At 42.7% G+C, this 20,864-nt stretch overlaps 1 protein-coding gene across 1 annotated transcript in view; it reads left to right on the forward strand.

Moving 5' to 3' along the window:
• htr2aa (5-hydroxytryptamine (serotonin) receptor 2A, genome duplicate a) overlaps positions 1 to 14,166 on the forward strand; it is a 29,892-nt gene extending 15,726 nt beyond the window's left edge. Inside the window, exons 2-3 of the mRNA XM_057335255.1 lie at positions 7,425 to 7,625; positions 11,614 to 14,166. Coding sequence (XP_057191238.1) covers positions 7,425 to 7,625; positions 11,614 to 12,413 — 1,001 coding nt within the window. The 3' untranslated portion in view covers positions 12,414 to 14,166. The remainder of the gene's footprint in view (positions 1 to 7,424; positions 7,626 to 11,613) is intronic.
• The last annotated feature ends 6,698 nt before the right edge of the window (positions 14,167 to 20,864 follow it).

The following is a 20,864-nucleotide window of genomic DNA, read 5'->3' on the forward strand; positions in this document are numbered from 1 at the left end:
TGACCAACGCCTGCTGCCGGTGTGCCACGCTCTCCAAGGAACTTGACTCTGCCGCCAGTGTTGGAGCGGTCGTATATGCATCGACCCGAGGGGGGACCACCCCCGCCGAGGATGCCATGAATCCCAGGAGCCTCCTGATACAGGGGGACCGCTGACTGTCTGATCTCAGGCAGTTCAACACTGACCGGGCACGCTAGTCCTCGCGCCCCCCCCCTGGGGGTGAGCGGGGCCGCTCGTGAGGACAGAGTCGAGTTCCATACCGAGAAAGAGGATGCTCTGCCCGGGGAGAGCTTGCTCTTATCTCAGTTGACCTGTGGCCCCACCGATCTAGGTGCCGGAGCACCAGGTCCCTGTGTGTACACCACAGATCTCGAGAGTGTGCCCAAACTTGAGCCAGTCGTCGAGATAGTTAGTACCCGCACACCTCCTTCCCAACGGGGACTTCCACGACCTTCGTAAAGACTTGTGGAGACGGGGACAGACCGAAGGGGAGGACCCTGTACTGATATGCCCGTCCCTCGAACGCGAACCGTCGGAACGGCCGATGTCGAGGGAGGATCGAGACATGAAGTACGCGTCCTTAGGTCGATTGCCATGAACCAGTCCTGACGCCTGACGGACGCCAGGATGCGCTTCTGCGTGACCATCCTGAAAGGCAGCTTGTGTAGGTGCCTGTTCAGAACACACAGACCCAAGAAAGGGCGCAACCCTCCGCCTTTCTTAGGGACAATGAAGTACGGGCTGTAAAACCCGCTGAACACCTCGGCCGGTGGGACGGGCTCGATCGCTCCCTTCACCAGAAGGGAGGCGACCTCCGCCCGAAGTACGGGGGCATCCCTGCCTCTGCCTGAGGTAAAAGGACGTCCCGGAACTTGGGCGGACGTGTAGCGAACTGAATCGCGTAGCCGAGACGGATCGCCTTCCTCAGCCAGCCTGACAGTCTGGGCGCTCCCAGAACTGTGACAGGGGGACTAGAGGTTGATCTGCTTCATCGCCCCCGCGGAGGGTGGTTCGATGGCTAGCAGTACGGATTCCTTGCCAGGGGAGGCCCCCCGGGGAGGAGATCGGCTCTGCCATATTTCCTGCCTGGCGACTGCGCAGCTCAACGCACTGTCTGACTGAGAGTGCTGAGGGCTGGTGTTTATACTCGACATTGCGCTTTGCCATGACGCAACGTCGAGTTTGCCGTTCACCGTCGTGCAGAGGGTGAGAGCGGCTGAGGTAACCCAGAGAGAGAGGAAACTCTCCTTTTTGAGAGTAAGTGGGCGCCAGCCCCCCAGAGGGGGCCAGCAGATGGAGGGACGGGGCAGGAACCGTCCCTATCCGACCTACCAGCGCTGTGGCTGGGGTCGGGCCCAATGGTAGCCTCGATCCCCCTGAGGTGATCCCATGACAGCCGCTGCCCGCGGCTGCTGATGGGGCGATGGTCTCCTCTTCGCTGTCTCCTCCAGGTCACTGGAGGGCGTTGAAGAGGACCAGGGCTGCTGGGAAGCAGACAGTGCACGGGACTCGACGGCCGAGGCGGCCGAGTTGCGGCACGGAGGACTGCTTTTTACTGTCGAGAACCCTCCACAGTAACACCAACCAGCCCCCCCTTGCGAGACGGGTACGTCGAGAAAGCGGACCTTCTCAGCGTTACTCATCTGCGCAAGTATCGGCCAGAGGAGTTCCTCATGGACCACAAGTGTGGACATCGTCCGACCCAGGGCCCCCGTGGTCACCTTGGTCGCCCGTAGAGCGAGGTCGGTGACGGCGCGGAGTTCCTGCATAAGCGCTGGGTCGGTCTTACCCTCGTGGAGCTCTCTCAACGCCCTGGCCTGGCAGGAGCCATAGCGTGGAGAGAGGAGGCAGCTTGGTCCGCCGCAATGTAAGCTCTCGACACCAGAGATGCCGAGACACCACATGCTTTGGACGGGAGTCTAGGTCGAGCCCCCCCAGGTGGCCGCCACCTACGGGCACGAGTGCACCGCGGCGGCAAATTCCACCTGGGGGACACCGACGCATCCTCCAGCTGTCTCAACCTCGAGGGAAGAGAGGGTGACAGAACTTTGTTTGACGTGAAACGTGCCGGAAGGGGCGTTCCAGGTCTTGCAAAGTTCCTCATGCACTTCCGGTAAACACGGCACTGGGGGCGGGCGCGGCTTGGAGCCGCGCTCAAACCCGAGGCGCCATGTAGCCAGCCGCGAACGCCGGGAGAGGCAGTGCGGGCACTGCAACCCAACACTCACGGCGGCCCGGGAAAGCATGGCCGACATCTCGACATCCGCTTTTTCCTGGGCTCGACCCCCCGAGGGAGGGAGCCCGAAGAATCGTCGGAGTCGGATGGCAGTACGTCACCCCCCGATGCTGCAAGAGACCTCTCATCATCACGCATCGTGTCCGAATACGTGATTGAGGAATAAGACGGCGGACCGTCTTTTTTGGGGAACGGTCAGACGAGCGAAACGAGGTGTGAACGGTCCGTGAGCCGTGGCTGGCGGATTATCGCTCACAGTAATCCTCATCTCACCCTCGCTGCTTGCCATAGCGGACGGCAGGGCCGTAGTCCTGCCGCCACGGAACGGGGAGCAAACGAGGTGGTGGCTGAGTCCCGTGGGAACACAGCCACCTGTGACGCAACGTCTGAATCGTCACCGCCCGCAGTGCGGGCAGGACGTATCCACAACGTCTGCCCCAGCGTACTGGAAGCAGGCATTGTGTCCGTCCCCCTCCTCGATGAGTGTGTTGCACCCATGAGAACAGCGGGACAAGCCACGCTGGAGAAATTTGCTCTTTTAGAAAAGGAAATTTGCTCGAACACCTCCGGAACTGCCGAGACGCCCAGGGGAGAGTCACTGCAGGAAGGGACCGTCCGCTGTCCACGTCGTAGATTCCAGCAGAAAGAATGATCACCCAGATCGTAGAGAAGCTCACCAGATGCGTAGGCTCTGAAGAACAAAAGGTGAATGAATGAGCACGCCGGCTTCCCTCTTATACCCGGACATCCGGGGAGGAGCCCGGCATGCAAATTTCATTCGCCAATTTTCATTGGCCTTTTCTAAATACTCAGAAGATGATAGGTTCTCAAGACAAACCCCATTCTGTCAGTTCGACACAACGTCGAGAGACCGACAGAAAGGGAACACGCGTTAGTGTTTTGGTAGTCACAGTGTATTGTGTTAGTGTGTTTTTGTATTTTTAAAATGAGCGTTGGAGTTTAGTTTACAATGTGTGATTTTGAGCATGAAATTAACAGTTTTAACAATTCTGTGTTTTAGGTGTGTTACGTAAGAGTTTAGGAAAATTGTTAGGAGAATTGAAAATATTGTCATAACAATTGTAAAAACTGTAATATCCAAATGATTTTTGGCATAAAGGAAAAATTGATAATTTTTACCTATACAATGTTTTGTTGGCTTTTGCCACAAATATTCCAGTTCTACTCAAGACTGGCTTTGTGGTCCAGGGTCACATTTGTAAATGTGTAGAGCATCAACATTTTTCAAAATGTCTCTTGTGTTCCGCTGAAGAAAGTTAGTGATGACAACCCTCCTGACATTTATTTTGGGGTTAACTTTTCCTTTAAATAACAAGTTTTATGTTCTTGTCTGCAAAAGTAGGTCAGGTTAAACCATTGAAAGTTGTTTGTATGGCAAATAACTGCTGAAGAGCTGGAGTGAGCTGTGTGTGTGTGTAGAGAAGGGAGTGATTAATTAGTCTGATAGATTCAGGGCTGGGTAACGAAGCAGAGGATGAGTTCAGGAAGGGTCAGGGGAAACGGGGTGAGCCAGTGGTATTGTAATTATTCTCGGACACGGCTGCACACGCGTGCACTCGCTCCTCACGACTCTCACTGAGATTCTTTCCTTCCTTAGCCAAATATCTCCAGCAGCTTTTTCTGTTTCGACATGGTGACACACTGAGATGCTTGTAATCAGGTCCTCAGTGGTCATTCTACCGACATCCGGTAAATCAATGCTTTCAGAATGAATTAATTCAGTCTGTGCTGCCAATTTTCTCGAGTCTTTGCTAAGATGTGTCATTGTGGGCTTTGTAATTTTGTGTGAGGCAAAGCTTTTAGGGATGCTGGGTGTGTTTGTGAGCATTCAGAGTTAAAAGCACTGCAAACACAATGGACTTAGATTATAGTGCAATCAATTTTTTCAGTTTTTCATTTTCTTTTTTGGGAGTCCCATGGCACAGTGCAAAATATAAATGGGCTTGTTTACAAGACAACATACAGATTGCAGCATTTTACTCCAGTGTGTTTCATTTTGTGTTTCGCCATCCAGTATGACATGCCCACAGTCCATTCGTTGTATGAATCATTTTCCAAATTCCACCTGTAGAGCTGAGTTCTAATCAGAATCATATAAAAGCTCTGATGAACACTTGACTCTATTTAACACTCAAGTATTAACACTTAAAAGGGGCTAGATAAATAGAAAAAGCTTTGGAAATCAGTGCTATAATGCAATATCCTATAGGGGTTATGTAAATATATATAAATACATATTTATTTTTTATAGTTGTAAAATTCACTTTATTATGCACACCTGTAAATAAATGTATTTACATTTTATGACTTAAAGCAACAGTTCACCCAAAAAATGTAATTCTGTCATCATTTATTCACCCTCATGCCATTCAAAATCTGTATATGACTCTTTCTTCGGCAGAACACAAAAGAAGATATTTTGAGAAAAGTCTCAGTGGTTTTGTGTCCATACAATGGAAGTTAATGGGGGCCAATGTTGTTTGGTTACCAACAACTTCAAAATATTCATATAAATACATGTTTTGTGTCGAACAGGTTGGGTAAGTAAATTAAGCCAGAATTTTCATTTTTGTGTGAAATATCCCCTATGTTTATTTATTTTCTCTTTACTGTATTGATGTATGTACGCACAGCAGCTGAAGAAATTAAGAGACCAGTTAAAATTTTAATTTAATTAAACATTTTAAAACAATAACATAGATGATTAACATTAAATTATATTCTGGAATATACAGCAGAAGAAAAAATAGAGACTTTTCAAAATATTCATTTAATCAGTATTTCTAGATATATTGTGACCATTCCAGTGCAGTGTCTGTTATATTTTAACAAAATCAAATGTGACAAAGTCATTCAACAGCAATGTGAAAGACTGACATGATGATAAGACACATGAAACCTTTGATAAAAATCAAGGTTATCACATAAAAATATATTTTTTAATTTTCCTGGATACATGTACAAATATAACTGTTGTATTGCATAAAAGTGAATAACTTTTTTCTGTTATTTTGACTTGTTTCTCCGGTTTTCATTTTCTGCAAATAAATGCAAATAGAAACAATATTTTTATTTTAAAATTAACAGAGGTACAAGCAAAAATACTCCACTGATTTGAGCAAATGTCTGTTGGTTTTTCTGAGTATTAAGTGAGCAGCGATTATACCTGAGTCTGCACTTACTGTATGGGCAACTCCAGTAAGATAAACTGTAAGAGGCTCTACCTTTCGATGTTTATGTTCCACTTTCAGAAACAAGCAAAAACGTGCTTTCTCCTTTGTCTCATAGACACACATGCAGCTATTTTGCATTAATGGATTATTAATTAGCCTTTTGTTTTGATGCAGTTTCAGCTGAGCATCACTGAATAGAGCCGCAGCTGGCAGGAGCCTCAGCTGAGCACACAGGAACCAGATAACGTCCTGCGTGTCTCATAGTATATTCATAAGCACCTTTTCTGACTTGCAATGACTGACCTTTTATTCTTCCACTCCTTTATTAAGTATCTTTTTAGGACCTTTGATTTTTATTTATGCCATCATGCATACCACTACAGCAAAAGCCCACCATATTCATATTCTCTCCAAAGACCTTCATCTCATACGCTCATTTTCTCTCTCATGCTCATGTCTCATGTCGACTCATGCTTCAGCGTTAGTCTGTGCCACATAAAAAAACGCTGTATGTGTTTGTGTGCGAGTCGTCATGATGAGGTTCATAGTAAAACACATCTATCTTTAGCTACTGAGTCACGCAGGCCTTTTTTACACCTCTGCAGAAAGTGAGAGGAGACGTGCGTGGGAGCTTTTCAAAGCTAAGATATGTTCTTTACTCATGGTTTGTCTCCGTTGCTGTTGCGCGCACTTCTGTTCTTGAGTGTTGAATTGAGCATTGAGTTTTTTGTGGAAATCAGTCTGCAGTCAGTTTGAAGAATGCCGTAAAAAGTATTAAAAGTATAGGAAAAGTAATTATGCCATGGTCATGCTTGCTGGGATGTCTGTGAGTCCAGTGTTAGAAGCACAAAGGACTCTTAAATATGTTTAGGTAAACTATTGTCAAAGGTCAAAATAAAGTATATACAAAATCTAGTTCTAAACACATCAACACTGTAACTCTTGAGATGTGGATTTTAGCCTTGAGCTTCTAAAATGTGCCTAACAATTGTGTCTATTTTATTTAGATTTTTATTAAATATTATGTATTGTTTGTTTGTTTGTTTTGATAATTGATGGTCTTGATTATATGTTTTGCATACAAGCTCTGTACATTCACCCACACTGCTCTCTCTCCCGCTGTTCTCTGTATCACATTTTCCGGAGCTCCTGCTGTTTTTCTTACACTCATCTCGTTCTCTTTATATTTTTTCTGCCTCATTTCCTCTTCCCTTGAAAGACTATTTTCTTAGTGGCACAATATTCAGCTTTGCCTTTGTGCTTTTTCACTCTTTTGTCACAGACAAAAACATCTAGTGACAGCATTGCTTTCATAAGAAAGTACCTGCCAATAAAAATACTGGAAAGTATTATTATTTCAGATACTGTATGTGTCAGCCTGTTCTATAGAAACTGACAGCAGTGTTAAGAAAGAGGCTTACTGTTTCAGTAATGAGTCTTTTTGAGGATGGTCATTTTCTGCCTCACTGCCCCGGGCAATGTGAGCTAACACTTGTCCACTCACGGAACTAGAACAAATTGTCCACCAGTGGCTTTCGGCTGTTGTAACGGATTTACATTTATGCATTTGATAGAAGCTCTTATCCAAAGTGAAGTATAGGACTGCGGTTTTAGATATACATTGAGCTCTCTGTGAAACACAAAAGAAGATATTTTGAAAAATGTGGTTTTGTGTCCATACAATGGAAGTCAATGGGGACCAACGTAGTTTGGTTTATCTTCTTTTGTGTTCTGTAGGAGAAAGAAAGTCATATAGGTTTGGTTTGACATCAGGGTGAGTAAATGATGAAAAATTCTAATCCCTTTAAGCTTTTGATCGTGCTGTATTAATAAAGAACTTGTGCTTTCCAGTGAAATCACACACTTTAGCTTAGTGGACCAGAGTCCAGAGGGTTCATTGGGAAACCGACACGTAATTGAAGAAAGTCAATGTCTTTAATCGTTTCCTTTTTAACTTTACTTATTACCACTGTCTACATGTTTGTCTTCCCCAGGTTATTCATGGCCCCTCCCTGCTGCAATGTGTCCCGTGTGGATCTATCTGGACGTTCTCTTTTCTACCGCCTCCATCATGCACCTGTGTGCCATCTCCCTGGACCGCTATGTGGCCATCCGCAACCCTATCCGACACAATCGGTCAAACTCACGCTCCCGAGCCCGGGCCAAGATCACTGCGGTCTGGACCATCTCTGCAGGTAACCTATGCCATTATTCTTACACTGCAGTGTAGTTCCTCAGGCTGTCTGATGAGTCATAAATCTAATCTGATGTATATTCGTGATAGGGTCGTATCACTGACTCTTATTACAAGTGAAAATGACTCTTATTGCTTTGAGATGACTTTGTCTGTGTATTAAGACACTATAAAAACCAAGAGCAATGCAAAGAAGGCCTTTATTCACGTGTGTTTGAATTTTAAATGATATAAATGAACTAAAGACGTAAGAGGTAATAAACATACCTTTTGTCATTGTGCGGAGGAAAGGCACGACATTATAGAATGCATAAATGGGAAAGAGAGAGAGATTACTGGGCACAGGTTGGGTATCTGTAATTATAATTGCATCAGCATTCAGTTATATAATACATCGGCACAGAGAAATGCAATAATGGAAACTGCTGTATAGCGACTGAAAATTCATTAGTATCCAGCTGATCATGTTAAAAGAGCACCTCAAGGAAGAAATAAATGAAAAGGAATTAACATAAAAGAAAGAAAAAAAAGAGAAATTTTACAGCTCTGATGGTGGATTTAGTTTCACCATATACTGTACTGTCATGGTCCTGCCTTCTTGTTCAGGATTTTCTAGTCTTGTGGCAGGATCATGACAGATCCCTTATGTTTAGTGTGAGAAAGCCATGGGGTGTTTTGACATTCCATGTGTTTTCTCATGTATCGTCATTGGCCCCGCCCCTCTCGTTTCCCATATTGCTTCCCTGCCGTGTCTTATGTTCCTCACCTGCCCCTCGTTATCTTCCTTTGTTTGTCACCCTATATAATACCCTCGTGTTCATTGTCCTGTGCTCGTTCATTGTACCTTGTTCTTGTGCTCATGTTGTTACCCGTGTTCCTGTTCCTTGCCTTGTCTGTGAATCGTGAGTTTTGTGTTTTTGCCTTAGTTACCCTGCCGTGTTTTTTGTAAGACGTTTTGTCGTGTTTTTGAGTTAGGTTTTTTGCTATTCTTGTTTTACGTTTTGCCCCCACGTGGGTAGTCCTTTGTTTTGTAAAGATCCTTAGTTCCGTTTTCCCCACCAAGGGTATTTTGTTTCTTGTTTTGTTATTAAAGTATTTTTGTGTTAACCCCTTCTCCTCTGGCTGCCTGCATTTGGGTTCTCCCTACACATATCCTGACACTGTACTTTGATTAAAATAACGTTGATATTTTTTAAAGGGACAGTTCACCCCCCCAAAAAATCTGTCTTCATTTACTCACCCTCAAATTGTTCCAAATCTGTATACTGTAATCTACTTTGTTCTGATGAATACAGAGAATGATATTTTAAGAATGCTTGTAACCAAACAGTACTTGGCCACCATTGACTACCATAGGAAAAAATGCTTTATAAATGTTTTTGTTCTGTTAAACACAAAAGAAAATATTTTGAAGAATGTAGGAAAGCAAACAGTTCTGGGGCACTTTTGACTACCATTGTAAGTTGTTGTACTGTGGTAGTCAATGGTGGGCAAGAACTGCTTTGTTACAAGCATTCTTCTAAATCTCTTTCTTTGTGTTCATCAGAACAAAAAAATTATACAGATTTGGAACAACTCGAGTGTGAGTAAATGATGACAGAATTTTTCTTTTCGGATGAACTGTCCCTTTAAATGTACCCCCACGTTCGCCCTGTTCTTTTATCCACATGCAAGATGGCCAATAACAGAGCTTAAGACCAAAATTTCATAAAGAGAATGCCATCCTGACATTTACATAATTTTAATGGCAAAACCAAAAGATGAACAAAACAGTCTAATGAACCGCATACATAATCCAAACCAATAAAACTAAGATCAACAGAGACCAATACAGAACAATCCTAAAACAGATCTGCACTAATGAAGCTGCATTAAACTGAGCCAATACACTTCTAGATCCACAATTAAAGTACGTTTCAAAAACATGCTTTATTTCTCAGAATTCCAGCCTCAGACCTGATTCACAGTAATCAGAGAAACAGTATTCTTTTAGACTGAAGAAGACCGTTAGATGCTAATTATCCATCATTTAATGATCAAAGAAAATCTACTACTGACATTCATGAGTCAGAGGCTTTTCAAAAGCCTGTAAACGGCATGTCTGGTTAAGACATAATATAGTTTTGTAATTATCAGTCGAGGAGTCGCTATCCTAATGCTTGATGTCATCGAAATAAGATAATGATAAATATTATCTTAATTAATTAATGGTGTCATTTTCTTACACTTGAGGAATTTTAAAAATGATACGAATCAAGAGTCAGAGTTATTAAAGATGTTCCTTTTGTGGCATTCTCCTGTCTCTCTTTGCTAAACGGCTCTCCATCGTCTTTTCATGCAGTCAGACAAAACAGTCTATAGAATAACGGAGTGTCAATAAAAGCATTGACTACACAGAATTAGAGGACAAGTGCCTCTTTACTAGATTTAAACAAAATATCTATTCCCCATTACACGATACAGTTGCCTCCCTCTTTAACTTTCTGTGCTCACTGTTATGAGAAAAGTGATGCCAGGAGAGATCCCCCTCTTAAACCCGCTTCATAAAGGCTTTTGTGAAATGTTTTGAAAAGAAGCTTGCAGATATATATAAATATATGTATTTAATCTCCTTCTCATCATCCTCTCAGATTTTGACACATGGCTACACCCAATTTGTTACACTCTATGCTTCTTATCATGGCCATCCAATGCCTCCGGTTATCCATAGATGCACACCCAGTGGCAGGCACATCATCCAGAGGCGCGGGGTCCATCGCGGCCCCTCCTCTCCACCAGCTCTGCTTTCCCCCCAACAAACCTCAGCGAACAGACACGATCTGCTGAGATTTACTGTTTCCATGGAAATGTCTTATCACCATGGCAGTTTCACTGAAAGTTTGTCCTTGAGCGATATAAGCCTTCCGTTTGCAAAACGGATGGGGAAATGAGAAGCATGTCGCATGCAACATTATACAGACTTTTTTACTGAACTCAGTGCGAAGAGTCGCAAATAATCACGCATTATTGATGTTACACTTTTATAGCCCATGAGGGAAAAAAGTCACTTGATTCCTGCGAATGAATCCAAACACGTGTGAAAAAAGTGTTACGCTGTTGGATGAAGTGATAGGTGTCTACCCTTGAACAACAAGTGGTACATCAATCAATGGCTTCCCGATGAGTGTCACAGCATGCTTTTCATAAATATCTGCCACATACGCTCTCAGTTTGAAACAGTTTAATGATTTGTAAATAAATTATGTATTAATGCTTTAAACAAAAAATAATGGACGTGTTTACACATGATCATGAGCCAAAAGATCTAGATGTGCTGTAGATCCTAAAACGATCTTAAAACAAGATGTGGGAATGAAATGTCACAGAATATGTACTGTTAAACTGGTTTGTCTCTACTACTGCATGGCTAAACTCTATGTTTTTTTTGGACTAATAAATGTATTGGTTATTAAAAAAGAGCAGCTCTTTAAGTGATTTTCTTTTACATAAGCAAATCATTACCGTCTATTAGCAAAGAGTTTTGTTAAAAACAAATATATACTGCAGTGTTTCTTATAAATAATAGCTTCCAAAGCATACTCAACCGCGAATACACGCAGATGAACAAGCTCGACAGTATGTGCAGTATGTCACCTCAACATTTTTCTCATGCATGCGCTATTGTACACTTACCGTGTATGTGGATGACCGCGGACCCTCCTGATGATTATTATATTACTATATTTTTTACAGCGGAAAAACAAGCCACTCCCGCTCTTTTCTTCATTCGATATTCACATTGAAACAAATCAGAATACCAAAGACGATTGCCACTTCAGCATCATGGGGACTTTAATTATGAAATGTACTATTTAGTATGTCAAATTGCAGGTTATACAACTTTGGTTTTTAGAAAAAGTATTGCTTCTCTGTTTTTTGCTTTCATTGCCTTAAAATGTCTGCAGAACAACTAAACTATAAAATCAATGTCTATGCTCAATGTTTTGCAGGCATCTCTATGCCAATCCCAGTGCTGGGTCTGCGGGACCACTCCAAAGTTTTCAGAGATGGCAGCTGCCTATTGACTGACAACTCCTTTGTGCTGATTGGCTCTTTTGTGGCCTTCTTTGTGCCATTGACCATCATGGTGGTGACCTACTTCCTGACTATCAGTGCTCTGCAGAGCGAGGCTACGGTCTGCTTGGATCAGCTGGTGCCCCGGCCCAAATGGAGCACTGGATTCAGCCTAAACTTCCTTCCCGGACCTGCGTTCTCTCCGTCAGAAAAAAAACTCATTTTCCGTCGCTCGATAAGTCGCGAGGCGGAGTCTGGGATGGGCACTCCTCCTTTTGGACGTCACACTGTGCAATCGATCAGCAATGAGCAGAAGGCCTCCAAAGTTCTGGGTGTGGTCTTCTTTCTGTTTGTGGTCATGTGGTGTCCGTTTTTCATCACCAACGTCTTGGCAGTGGTCTGCGAGCCGGCGGCGTGCGATGCTGATGTCATGAATGGCCTGTTGAATGTGTTTGTGTGGGTGGGCTACCTTTCCTCCGCTGTCAACCCTTTGGTCTATACGCTATTCAATAAGACTTACCGCTCAGCCTTTGCCAGATATATCCACTGCCAGTTTCATGAGGAGAGGAAATCGCTGCAGCTAATTCTGGTTAATACCATTCCACCACTGGCCTATCAGTCCACACACCTGCCGCTCACCGGATCAATAGAAAACGGAGATTTCTCGATTCCTCTGTCCAATAAAAAAAACCCTCTGTCCAAAACCAGCAAAAATGAGTGTGTTAGTTGCTTGTAAATTCACTTGACAAAATGGCAACATTAACCCCAGATTGGAATCAAAAATGACTTTTTCTGGGATTTTGTTTGGCATTCTCTCCAAATTACTTCTACAGACAGTCTAGATTGACATGGCCTACGGGATATCAATATTCAAACCCCAACTACATTGACAAACAAACAGCATTAGAGTCCTTGAGTTTATCTTAAGATATGAGACATCAAGACTCTTATCTGACCTGAGCCTCTCCTGACCTCATCACCTGCTCGACTCAAAAGATCAGCATAGGTCACCAGCATGCATTGGGGTTTGGATAATGATGCCCAAGATGGGATGTTGGCATGTGTGTGTCCAAGCTACTTAATTATAAGATCATGCTGACCAACCAGCACCAGTTCATGATGGTCTAAACTGGTCTTTTCAGAAGGGTGAACCTAAATGCAAGTTGAATCAATGGAATAAAACCCATTGGGTTATACAAATTGTATATAAATGTTGAGTAAGAGTTGTGGTTTGATGTCCAAACGTTTAGTTTTGTATGTAGCACTTTATATTTCAAAAGGTAAAATCTAGATTTATTGTACGGCAGCTCAGTGGTGTTTTGTTTACAATGTCAGGTTTGTCTTGGCAAATACATTTTAAAAAAATTGAGTAAAACTTGTGATGTAACGTTTTGTACTGCGTCAAACGATTAATATGCTGTACTTGACTTATGTGCTGCGGGTTTATAACAAAAACAAAGATTTGTAATAAATGAAAAAAAAATGCTCTCCTGAAACACAATGGCAAAGTGTAGACACAGTAAATGATAACATACACAAAAGGTGACATTTGGTTTACTAAATGTTGTTTTTAGACCCACACTTTGACTTTATCTATTTAAAACCAATATGCCATTATTTATTCACCCTCATGTCATTCAAAACTTGTATATGAATCTTTCTTCTGTAAAGATTGAAAAACGAAGATATTTTGAGAAATGTCTCAGTTAGTTTCCATACAATGAAATTCAATGGGGTCCAGTGTTGTTTGGTTACCCACAATCTTTAAAGTATCATTAATCATCTTTAAAATATTATTTTGTGTTCATATAGTTTTGGAATGAGTGTGAGTAAATGATAAACCATCACTTCAAGAAGCCATAGTATAAACTGGTGTCAAGGTTAAAAAAATTGTTTTCTACTTGATTCTCCCAAAAATAAAAATGAGCATAAACCTCCTCAAATGTGTATCTGCCTTCAAATTTGTCATTTGGACCTCTCAAGTATAATTTAGAAAATAAGACCACATTTTATAGTTGCATTAATAGTCATATTGTTCAGAGTATTCAATCTCAACCCTTACTTTTGTCAAATATCAGGGAGGTTTGTGGTTTGGGAAATGTACCCCCGACAACAGAGAAACTTCCAGAACATCCTTGAATCTTACAAGAGAGCACCAGGTCGAGATCTCTTCGCTGTGAAAAGCACTGATCTGTTTTTGAGTATCTGAATTGAGAGTATGTTGTTGTTATGGTGACAGTCATAAACTTGTTTGCAGACACAGAATGACTCATCTCTATCTCTGAGTGGATACTTATACCAGGTAGATATGTTTGTATGTACAGTGCTTATAAACCCTCATTCCAACATACCAGAAATAGATTGTACCAGCATGACAGCTGTAGATAAACATTTTACTTCCAAAACTCAGTTATTAATAGGGTTGTTTTGTTGGTCTACTGCTGGTCTTTGTACTTATCATGTTGAGTTGAAATATTTGAATCCAGTGCTTGACCTGAATAGTCATAAATTGTTTCTATTATGAGTGCCCATGACATTGAAGTTATATTCATCAACATCACACAATCCCTCTTGTGTCTGTATGACTCAAGATGAATCAATAAAGGACTGCAGAAGTTGCACGTGTGAAACTAATGTGGCAGAAATTATTTCCAAGGCTCACATGACCATCTTGTGGAAAGTACATCAGCATTTCACAGTACATTTTGAGTTTGCAGAGGTGGAGATGAAAGCATTTCCATCACTCCTCTGAGATGAATGTTTTGTACACTATCCACCTTCTTCCCATTATGCCTTGGGTATGCGCGTAGGGCTGATGCTTAAGACTTCCGGTTCGCCGCTTGATCCCATTAGTTAGGCATTGCTAAGTTAGCTTGAAAGCTTTTAAACGGATGTTATAATACTTTTGTGTCAATTAAAACAGCATAATGTCAAAGAGCAGTGTCTAAATGATTTCACAGGGGCCGAAAGGGCATGAGTTTTAACCTAGACCGTAAAAAACAACTTTGTTTCTCACCACAAGAAGTTGGACAGCGACATTTACTTGGATGATGTCATGAAACTCCAGCCAGCAGGCACATTTGATATATCGTCTTATGTATGTAGACGGCCAAGAGCTTTAAATTTATAAAAACACTTTACGCAGTGTTAACATTGGACGAATTCTTTGCCATAACCATCAACAGTTCACATTTCTAAAGTGGAGGTTGCTGAGTCCAGTGTCAGAGTCATAATCTAACGGGAAGATTTTGATACCCACCACACCAGATATAAATGAACCTGATCACATCGCGTTATTGTAGTATTGGAGACATCTGGATGCTTCAGTGTGGTTCTGGTATGTCATGTAGCGATACAGCTGCTGTGTTGTTAAACGTGCCTTTATTTATAATGCTACAATGCTGACTTGGCCAAACATACACTTAAATACATACATAACATACAAAATGCTTTTAAATAGTGTGTATTTCCTGCGTCATCCAATGTGAATACGTACGTTATGTTTGAATACAGCGCAACTGTAATATTAAACTCAAACTTCATTTGATATTATAATAAATTATTATAATGTCACTTAGCCCTGGATATATGCTTCATGTGTTAATAGTGATGTACTATGCAATAACAATAAAGTAAATAATGAAGTAAAAAATATGTTCTGATGTTTTTGAGAGGGGTAGAATGCAGTAGTCAGAGCTAAGACCGAGCCGTCTTTAAATGTTATTTACGTTCTTATTGTGTCACGTGGTAACATTCGTTCGTAAGGTTTTCTGAGCTTTCTGTGGCTGTTGTGACAGCCTTTTCCTGCAAAAATTCTTCGAGAAACTTAATTTTTAACCATTAACAGAAATGTCCTCTAACATAGTAACAAATACAAAACGGACGTGCGGAGCATCAAACAGGAAGTCACTCGTTGTAATGGCGCCCTCCATGGATGGAGATGTCAAGAAAAAGGTGGATAAAAGCATCAGTTGTAGGAAAACGTCATATTCTGCAAATCGCTAAAACAAGCTGCCTGAATCATCAAAGTATGTTTAAAGATCTAGCAAAAGTCTCACTGCCATAGAGTCACGATACATAAACAAAATACTTCAAGAAAAACGAACTATTATGTTGAAAGACAATTTGTACTAAATATATATTTTAGACTACTTCGCAAGGTGTAAACACTGGTCCAGAAGCACTTCCGGTTTCAGTTTTTATTTGTTTATTATTACTTTTTTAATCTTACATACTGTATATAATAAAATCGTAAAGATATTTGTTTAGGGATTTTTATAGGTTATTCTGGTCATATAGCGTTAAATCAGCGTTGTTTACGTCATCCAAAGTGGTCTATAACTACCTGTTGACAATAAAAGAAAACTTGTGGTTAGAAAATGGTGGGGTGTAAAGAACTAAGACAGAAAAAAAAACATTAATACAGAAATAATTACAAATATTATCCTATGACATTATAAGGAAAGAGTTTAATTGAAAAATTACTGAGCAGTTCTTGTTGGGTATGTCTATGTTTTGCTGGCATAAACTTCACAACTTGCAAAACCTGGTGATCCAAATTGGGCCCAATTAGCCTCAATGCAATTTTTTACATTTCATGCAGTGTGTAATGTTGCTGTATGTGAATATAAGCAGTCTGCCAAGTTGTTAAGCCGAAAGTGAACAAATAACAAAGTTAGTGGCTTGGGAAAAAAGGAATCGACTCTGAATCACACGAACGATGTCGTCTGTCATTCTAATTTCAGTTCCGGGTCAGATTTGCGTCACTCTGTGTAATGCCCACCTATGTTCCATTTGCAAAACGACACGTCACAGCAGACTAGAATCATCTGACTAATCAGATCAGAGTGGGCTGACAGAAAGGAGGGGATAAAACAGATGAATCGCCGAACAAATCATTTGAGAGTCAGTCAAGAAGTAAGGTAACAATAACTGCCTATTATTAGAAAATTAAAGTGTTCTTACACCGTGTATTTACAGTACGTAAACTTGTTGTTGTACACTCCATAAACCAAAGTAGGACCTTAATAAAACACAAAATATTTATTCTTTAAAGGGCTAGTTCACTCAAAAATGAAAATTCTGTCATCATTTACTCACCCTCAGGTTGTTTCAAACCTATATACATTTCTTTGTTCTGTTAAACACAAAGAAAGATATTTGGAAGAATGTTAGCCATTTTCAGTTCTGTGACATCATCCACTACCATAGTAGAAAAAATATATTGTATCTTTTTACACACAGTGAGATATTTTGAAGAATTTAGGAAAGCAAAAAGTTCTGGGGCACCTTTGACTACCATTTAATTTTTTCCTACTATGGCAGTCAATGATGACACAGAATTGAAAATGGCTAACATTCTTCCAAATATCTTTCTCTGTGTTCATCATAATAATTTATACAGGTATGAAATGAGATGAGGCTGAGTGAATGATGACAGAATTTTCATTTTTGAGTGAACTATCACTTTAAGACGTGGCTGTTTTTAGAGGATTCTAGTGGCTCGTCTCTTTTAACGGCAGCGAATCACTCAAGCATTTACTAATGCACCACAAAGTGTCAGACTGCGTCAAGTGTTTGTGTATGATTGGATTGTGTGTGTCGTAATCTGTGTGTGGGTTGTCTCAAAGGCTTTATGATACGACTGGCACCTGCACGATTCATAATCATCAAGGTTCAGCAGCCGCTGGTGGGGATCAGAAGTCGAGTGGGTGGCATTTTTCTTTTGAGCAATCTCTAACATTAAATAACCTTAAGGGCATTATTTATTTGTTTATTTATTTTTAAATAAATTCATTGCCTTCATTTCACACCACTTCCTGAAACAAGTATACATACCAACCCACACACACACACACACACACACACACACACACACACATACGCACAAAACACACACATCTACATGTGTGATTTAAATCAATTATGGAACACTGTGTAAACAGCTTAAGCCCCAGCCAGAAGTTCTCATCTCACCCTGAACTAAATACTACACCCACCTAGAAGAGAGCAAGTATCAATCCTCCTGTAGGGATGGGTGTTGTTAAGATTTTAATGGTATTACTACGCTTATCGATACTGCTTATCGGTCTGGTACTTTAACTGTATTCTTATCGGTACTTTTTGATATTAAAAGAAACAAATTAGGAACAGAACTAACATTGCTTTATTTGAACTAACATAATTAACGATAAATAAATAATTCAAAATAAATAAAATAAACAATTTACTTTTCAACTTTTAAGTCTTCAGCCAAAGTTTAAATCCTGATTTGTTGTTTCCCCTCGTTTACGCATTATGTCCGTATGCTGTCTTTTGCGGCTGTTTAAATGCATTCGACCACAAGACTGTCTACTTTCCTGCCAGGCTATAAATCGACTAAAAGCTAAATATAACTAAAAACGCACTTATGAACAGCAGGCTGTGTAATATAAGTGTTTTTTTTTAGTTTTGTTTTAACTTAGATTATGACCATTTGACTAATAGCAGTGTCTGCCAACAAACGTAAATACAAAGCATGCTTCAGAACAGTTTGAGAAGACAATGTTTTACGTACGGGATAATGTAGAATCCAGCCGGTTGTTATCGCGAAAGAAGATTATTATTATTATTATTATTATTGTTATTCGCGTCGGGTCCTGATCACACTGTCGGGGCTTCTTTCGCGATAACAACCGGCTGCCTGTACATTATCTCGCTTATTACACGGCTACTTGCTACATGAGAAAAAAACTGGACAAAAAATATGAATTTGAAACATTTTATTAGCTTATTATAATGTTTATTTTGAAAGGCGTAAACCTTCCGCGAAAAGATATAGTCCCAAGCGGCTATTAAGCGGTTGTCTAGTGTTTTAGTCACAAGATGGCGCCAGACGGTGACCTTTGTTGGAGCGGAGGGATATTAAACATACAAGTAGTACCGGTCATGTGTTATTAGTTTTGAGCGGTTGTAATCTGAAAAGAACAACCCTTGGAATGTCGCGACTGGCCAATCAGAATCAAGCATTCAAATGAGCCGTGTCATAATATGAATTAGACTGCTATCTTGTACCCTGCAATAAACACTTACTTAATCTTTCTCAATCAAGTGCACTGATTTGAAAAGACATTTTAAAAAAATGTTTAATTTAAACAATATTATGTATCTGTGACGAGGGAGGCGTGACGAGAGCCGTGGGAGGAAGAAGCGAGGCCGGGACTCGATTGATAATGAGTGTCAGCTGGGCGTCATTCCGGCCTCGTATCTCTCACGGAGGAGAGCGGAAGCATAAAGGGATGAATGGCAGGAGAATACGGCGAGAGAGGACCGGGCCCGGAAATGTTAAGTTTTGTTTATATTCGTGTGGCCGGCAGTCGTCCGTGAGGGGCTGCCGGCCTGTTTTTACTGCTGTTTATTGTTTATTTATTTTTGATTAAAGTGTTTCAATGTTCGCCAGTTCCCGCCTTCTTCCTTCCCGTTTTATTGAGCTTTGCTACATTATCACTTCTTATTACTTAAATAGAGTTAATGAGATGAAGGTGGAAAAAAGAAAATCGGCCAAACATATCGGCCATCGGCTGGCCTGATTTCTAAAAATCGGCATCGGCCAGAGAAAAACCCATGTCAGTCGACCTCTAGTTGTGCTGGTTCCCTTTCTGTCGGTCTCTCGACGTTGTGTCGAGCCGACAGATGGGGTTCGTCCCTGAGAACCAATCGCTTCTGACTCTAAAAGAGCAAATTTCTCCAGCGTGGCATGTCCCGCTGTTCTCGTGGGTGCAACACACTCATCGAGGAGGGGGACGGACACGTGGTCTGCTTCCAGTATGCTGGGGCAGCCCTTGTGGATACGTCCTGCCCGCACCGGTGCGGTTGACGATTCAGACGTTGTGTCATGGGAGGCTGTGTTCCCACGGGACTCAGCCACCACCTCGTCTGCTTCCCGTTCCGTGACGGCAGGACTACGGCCCTGCCGTCCGCTACGGCGAGCAGCGAGGGTGATATGAGGATTACTGTGGGCGCTAATCCATCAGCCACCGGCTCGCGGACCGTTCACACCTTGTCTCGCTCATCTGACCGTTCCCCATGAGACGGTCCCACCGTCTTGTTCCTCAACCACGTATTCGGAAACGGTGCGTGATGATGAGATGTCCGTTGCAGCATCGGAGGGCGACTTACTGGCATCGGACTCCGACGATTCCTCGGAGCTCCCTCCCTCGGGGGGGTCGAGCCCAGGAAGAAGCGGACGTCGAAATGTCAGCCATGCTTCCCCGGACCACCGGCATTGGGTTGCACTGCCTCTCCCAACGCTCGCGGCTGGATACATGGTACCTCGGATTTGAGAGCGGCTCCAAGCCGCACTCGCCCCCAGTGCCGTGTTTCCCCGGAAGTGCATGAGGAACTTAGTACGACCTGGAACGCCCCCTTCGGCGCGTGCTAGTTCCATCGCCCTTTCTTCCCTCGATGGTGGGACAGCTAGAGGATACGTCAATGTCCCCTAAAGGACACTAAAGGAACTTAGTACGACCTGGAACGCCCCCTTCGGCGCGTGCTAGTTCCATCGCCCTTTCTTCCCTCGATGGTGGGACAGCTAGAGGATACGTCAATGTCCCCCAGGGGCTCGACCTAGACTCCCGTCCAAAGCATGTAGGTTTTTCGGCATCCAAGATGTCAAGAGCTTACTCTGCTGCGGGCCAAGCTGTCCCCTCTCTCCACGCTATGGCCATCCTGCAGGTCAGGCCAAGACGTTGAGAGAGCTCCACGAGGGTAAGACCGACCCAGCGCTTATGCAGGAACTCCGCACCGTCACCGACCTCGCTCTACGGGCGACCAATGTGACCGCGCGGGCCCTGGGTCGGGCGATGTCCACACTTGTGGTCCAGGAGAGACACCTCTGGCTGAACCTTGCACAGATGAGTAAAGCCCCATCTTGCAAGGGGGGCTGTTTGGTGATACTGTCGAGCTGCAGTTCTCGACAGTAAAGAAGCAGACAGAGGATATCAAGATATCCTCCCCCGCCGGGACTCGGCAGCCCTCTGGCCGTCGAGATCCCGTGCACAGTCTGCTTCCCAGCAGCCCTAGTCCTCTTCGACGCCTTCCGGTTTCGGCGCCCCCCATTCAGGCGGCTTCCGGAAGAAGTCATCGAAGAGGAGACCACCACCCCGTCAGCAGCTGCGGCAGAAGCCAAAGCGGCCCTCATGGGAAGACC

Source organism: Triplophysa rosa, linkage group LG6 (assembly GCF_024868665.1).
Source record: "Triplophysa rosa linkage group LG6, Trosa_1v2, whole genome shotgun sequence".
NCBI lineage: Eukaryota > Metazoa > Chordata > Actinopteri > Cypriniformes > Nemacheilidae > Triplophysa > Triplophysa rosa.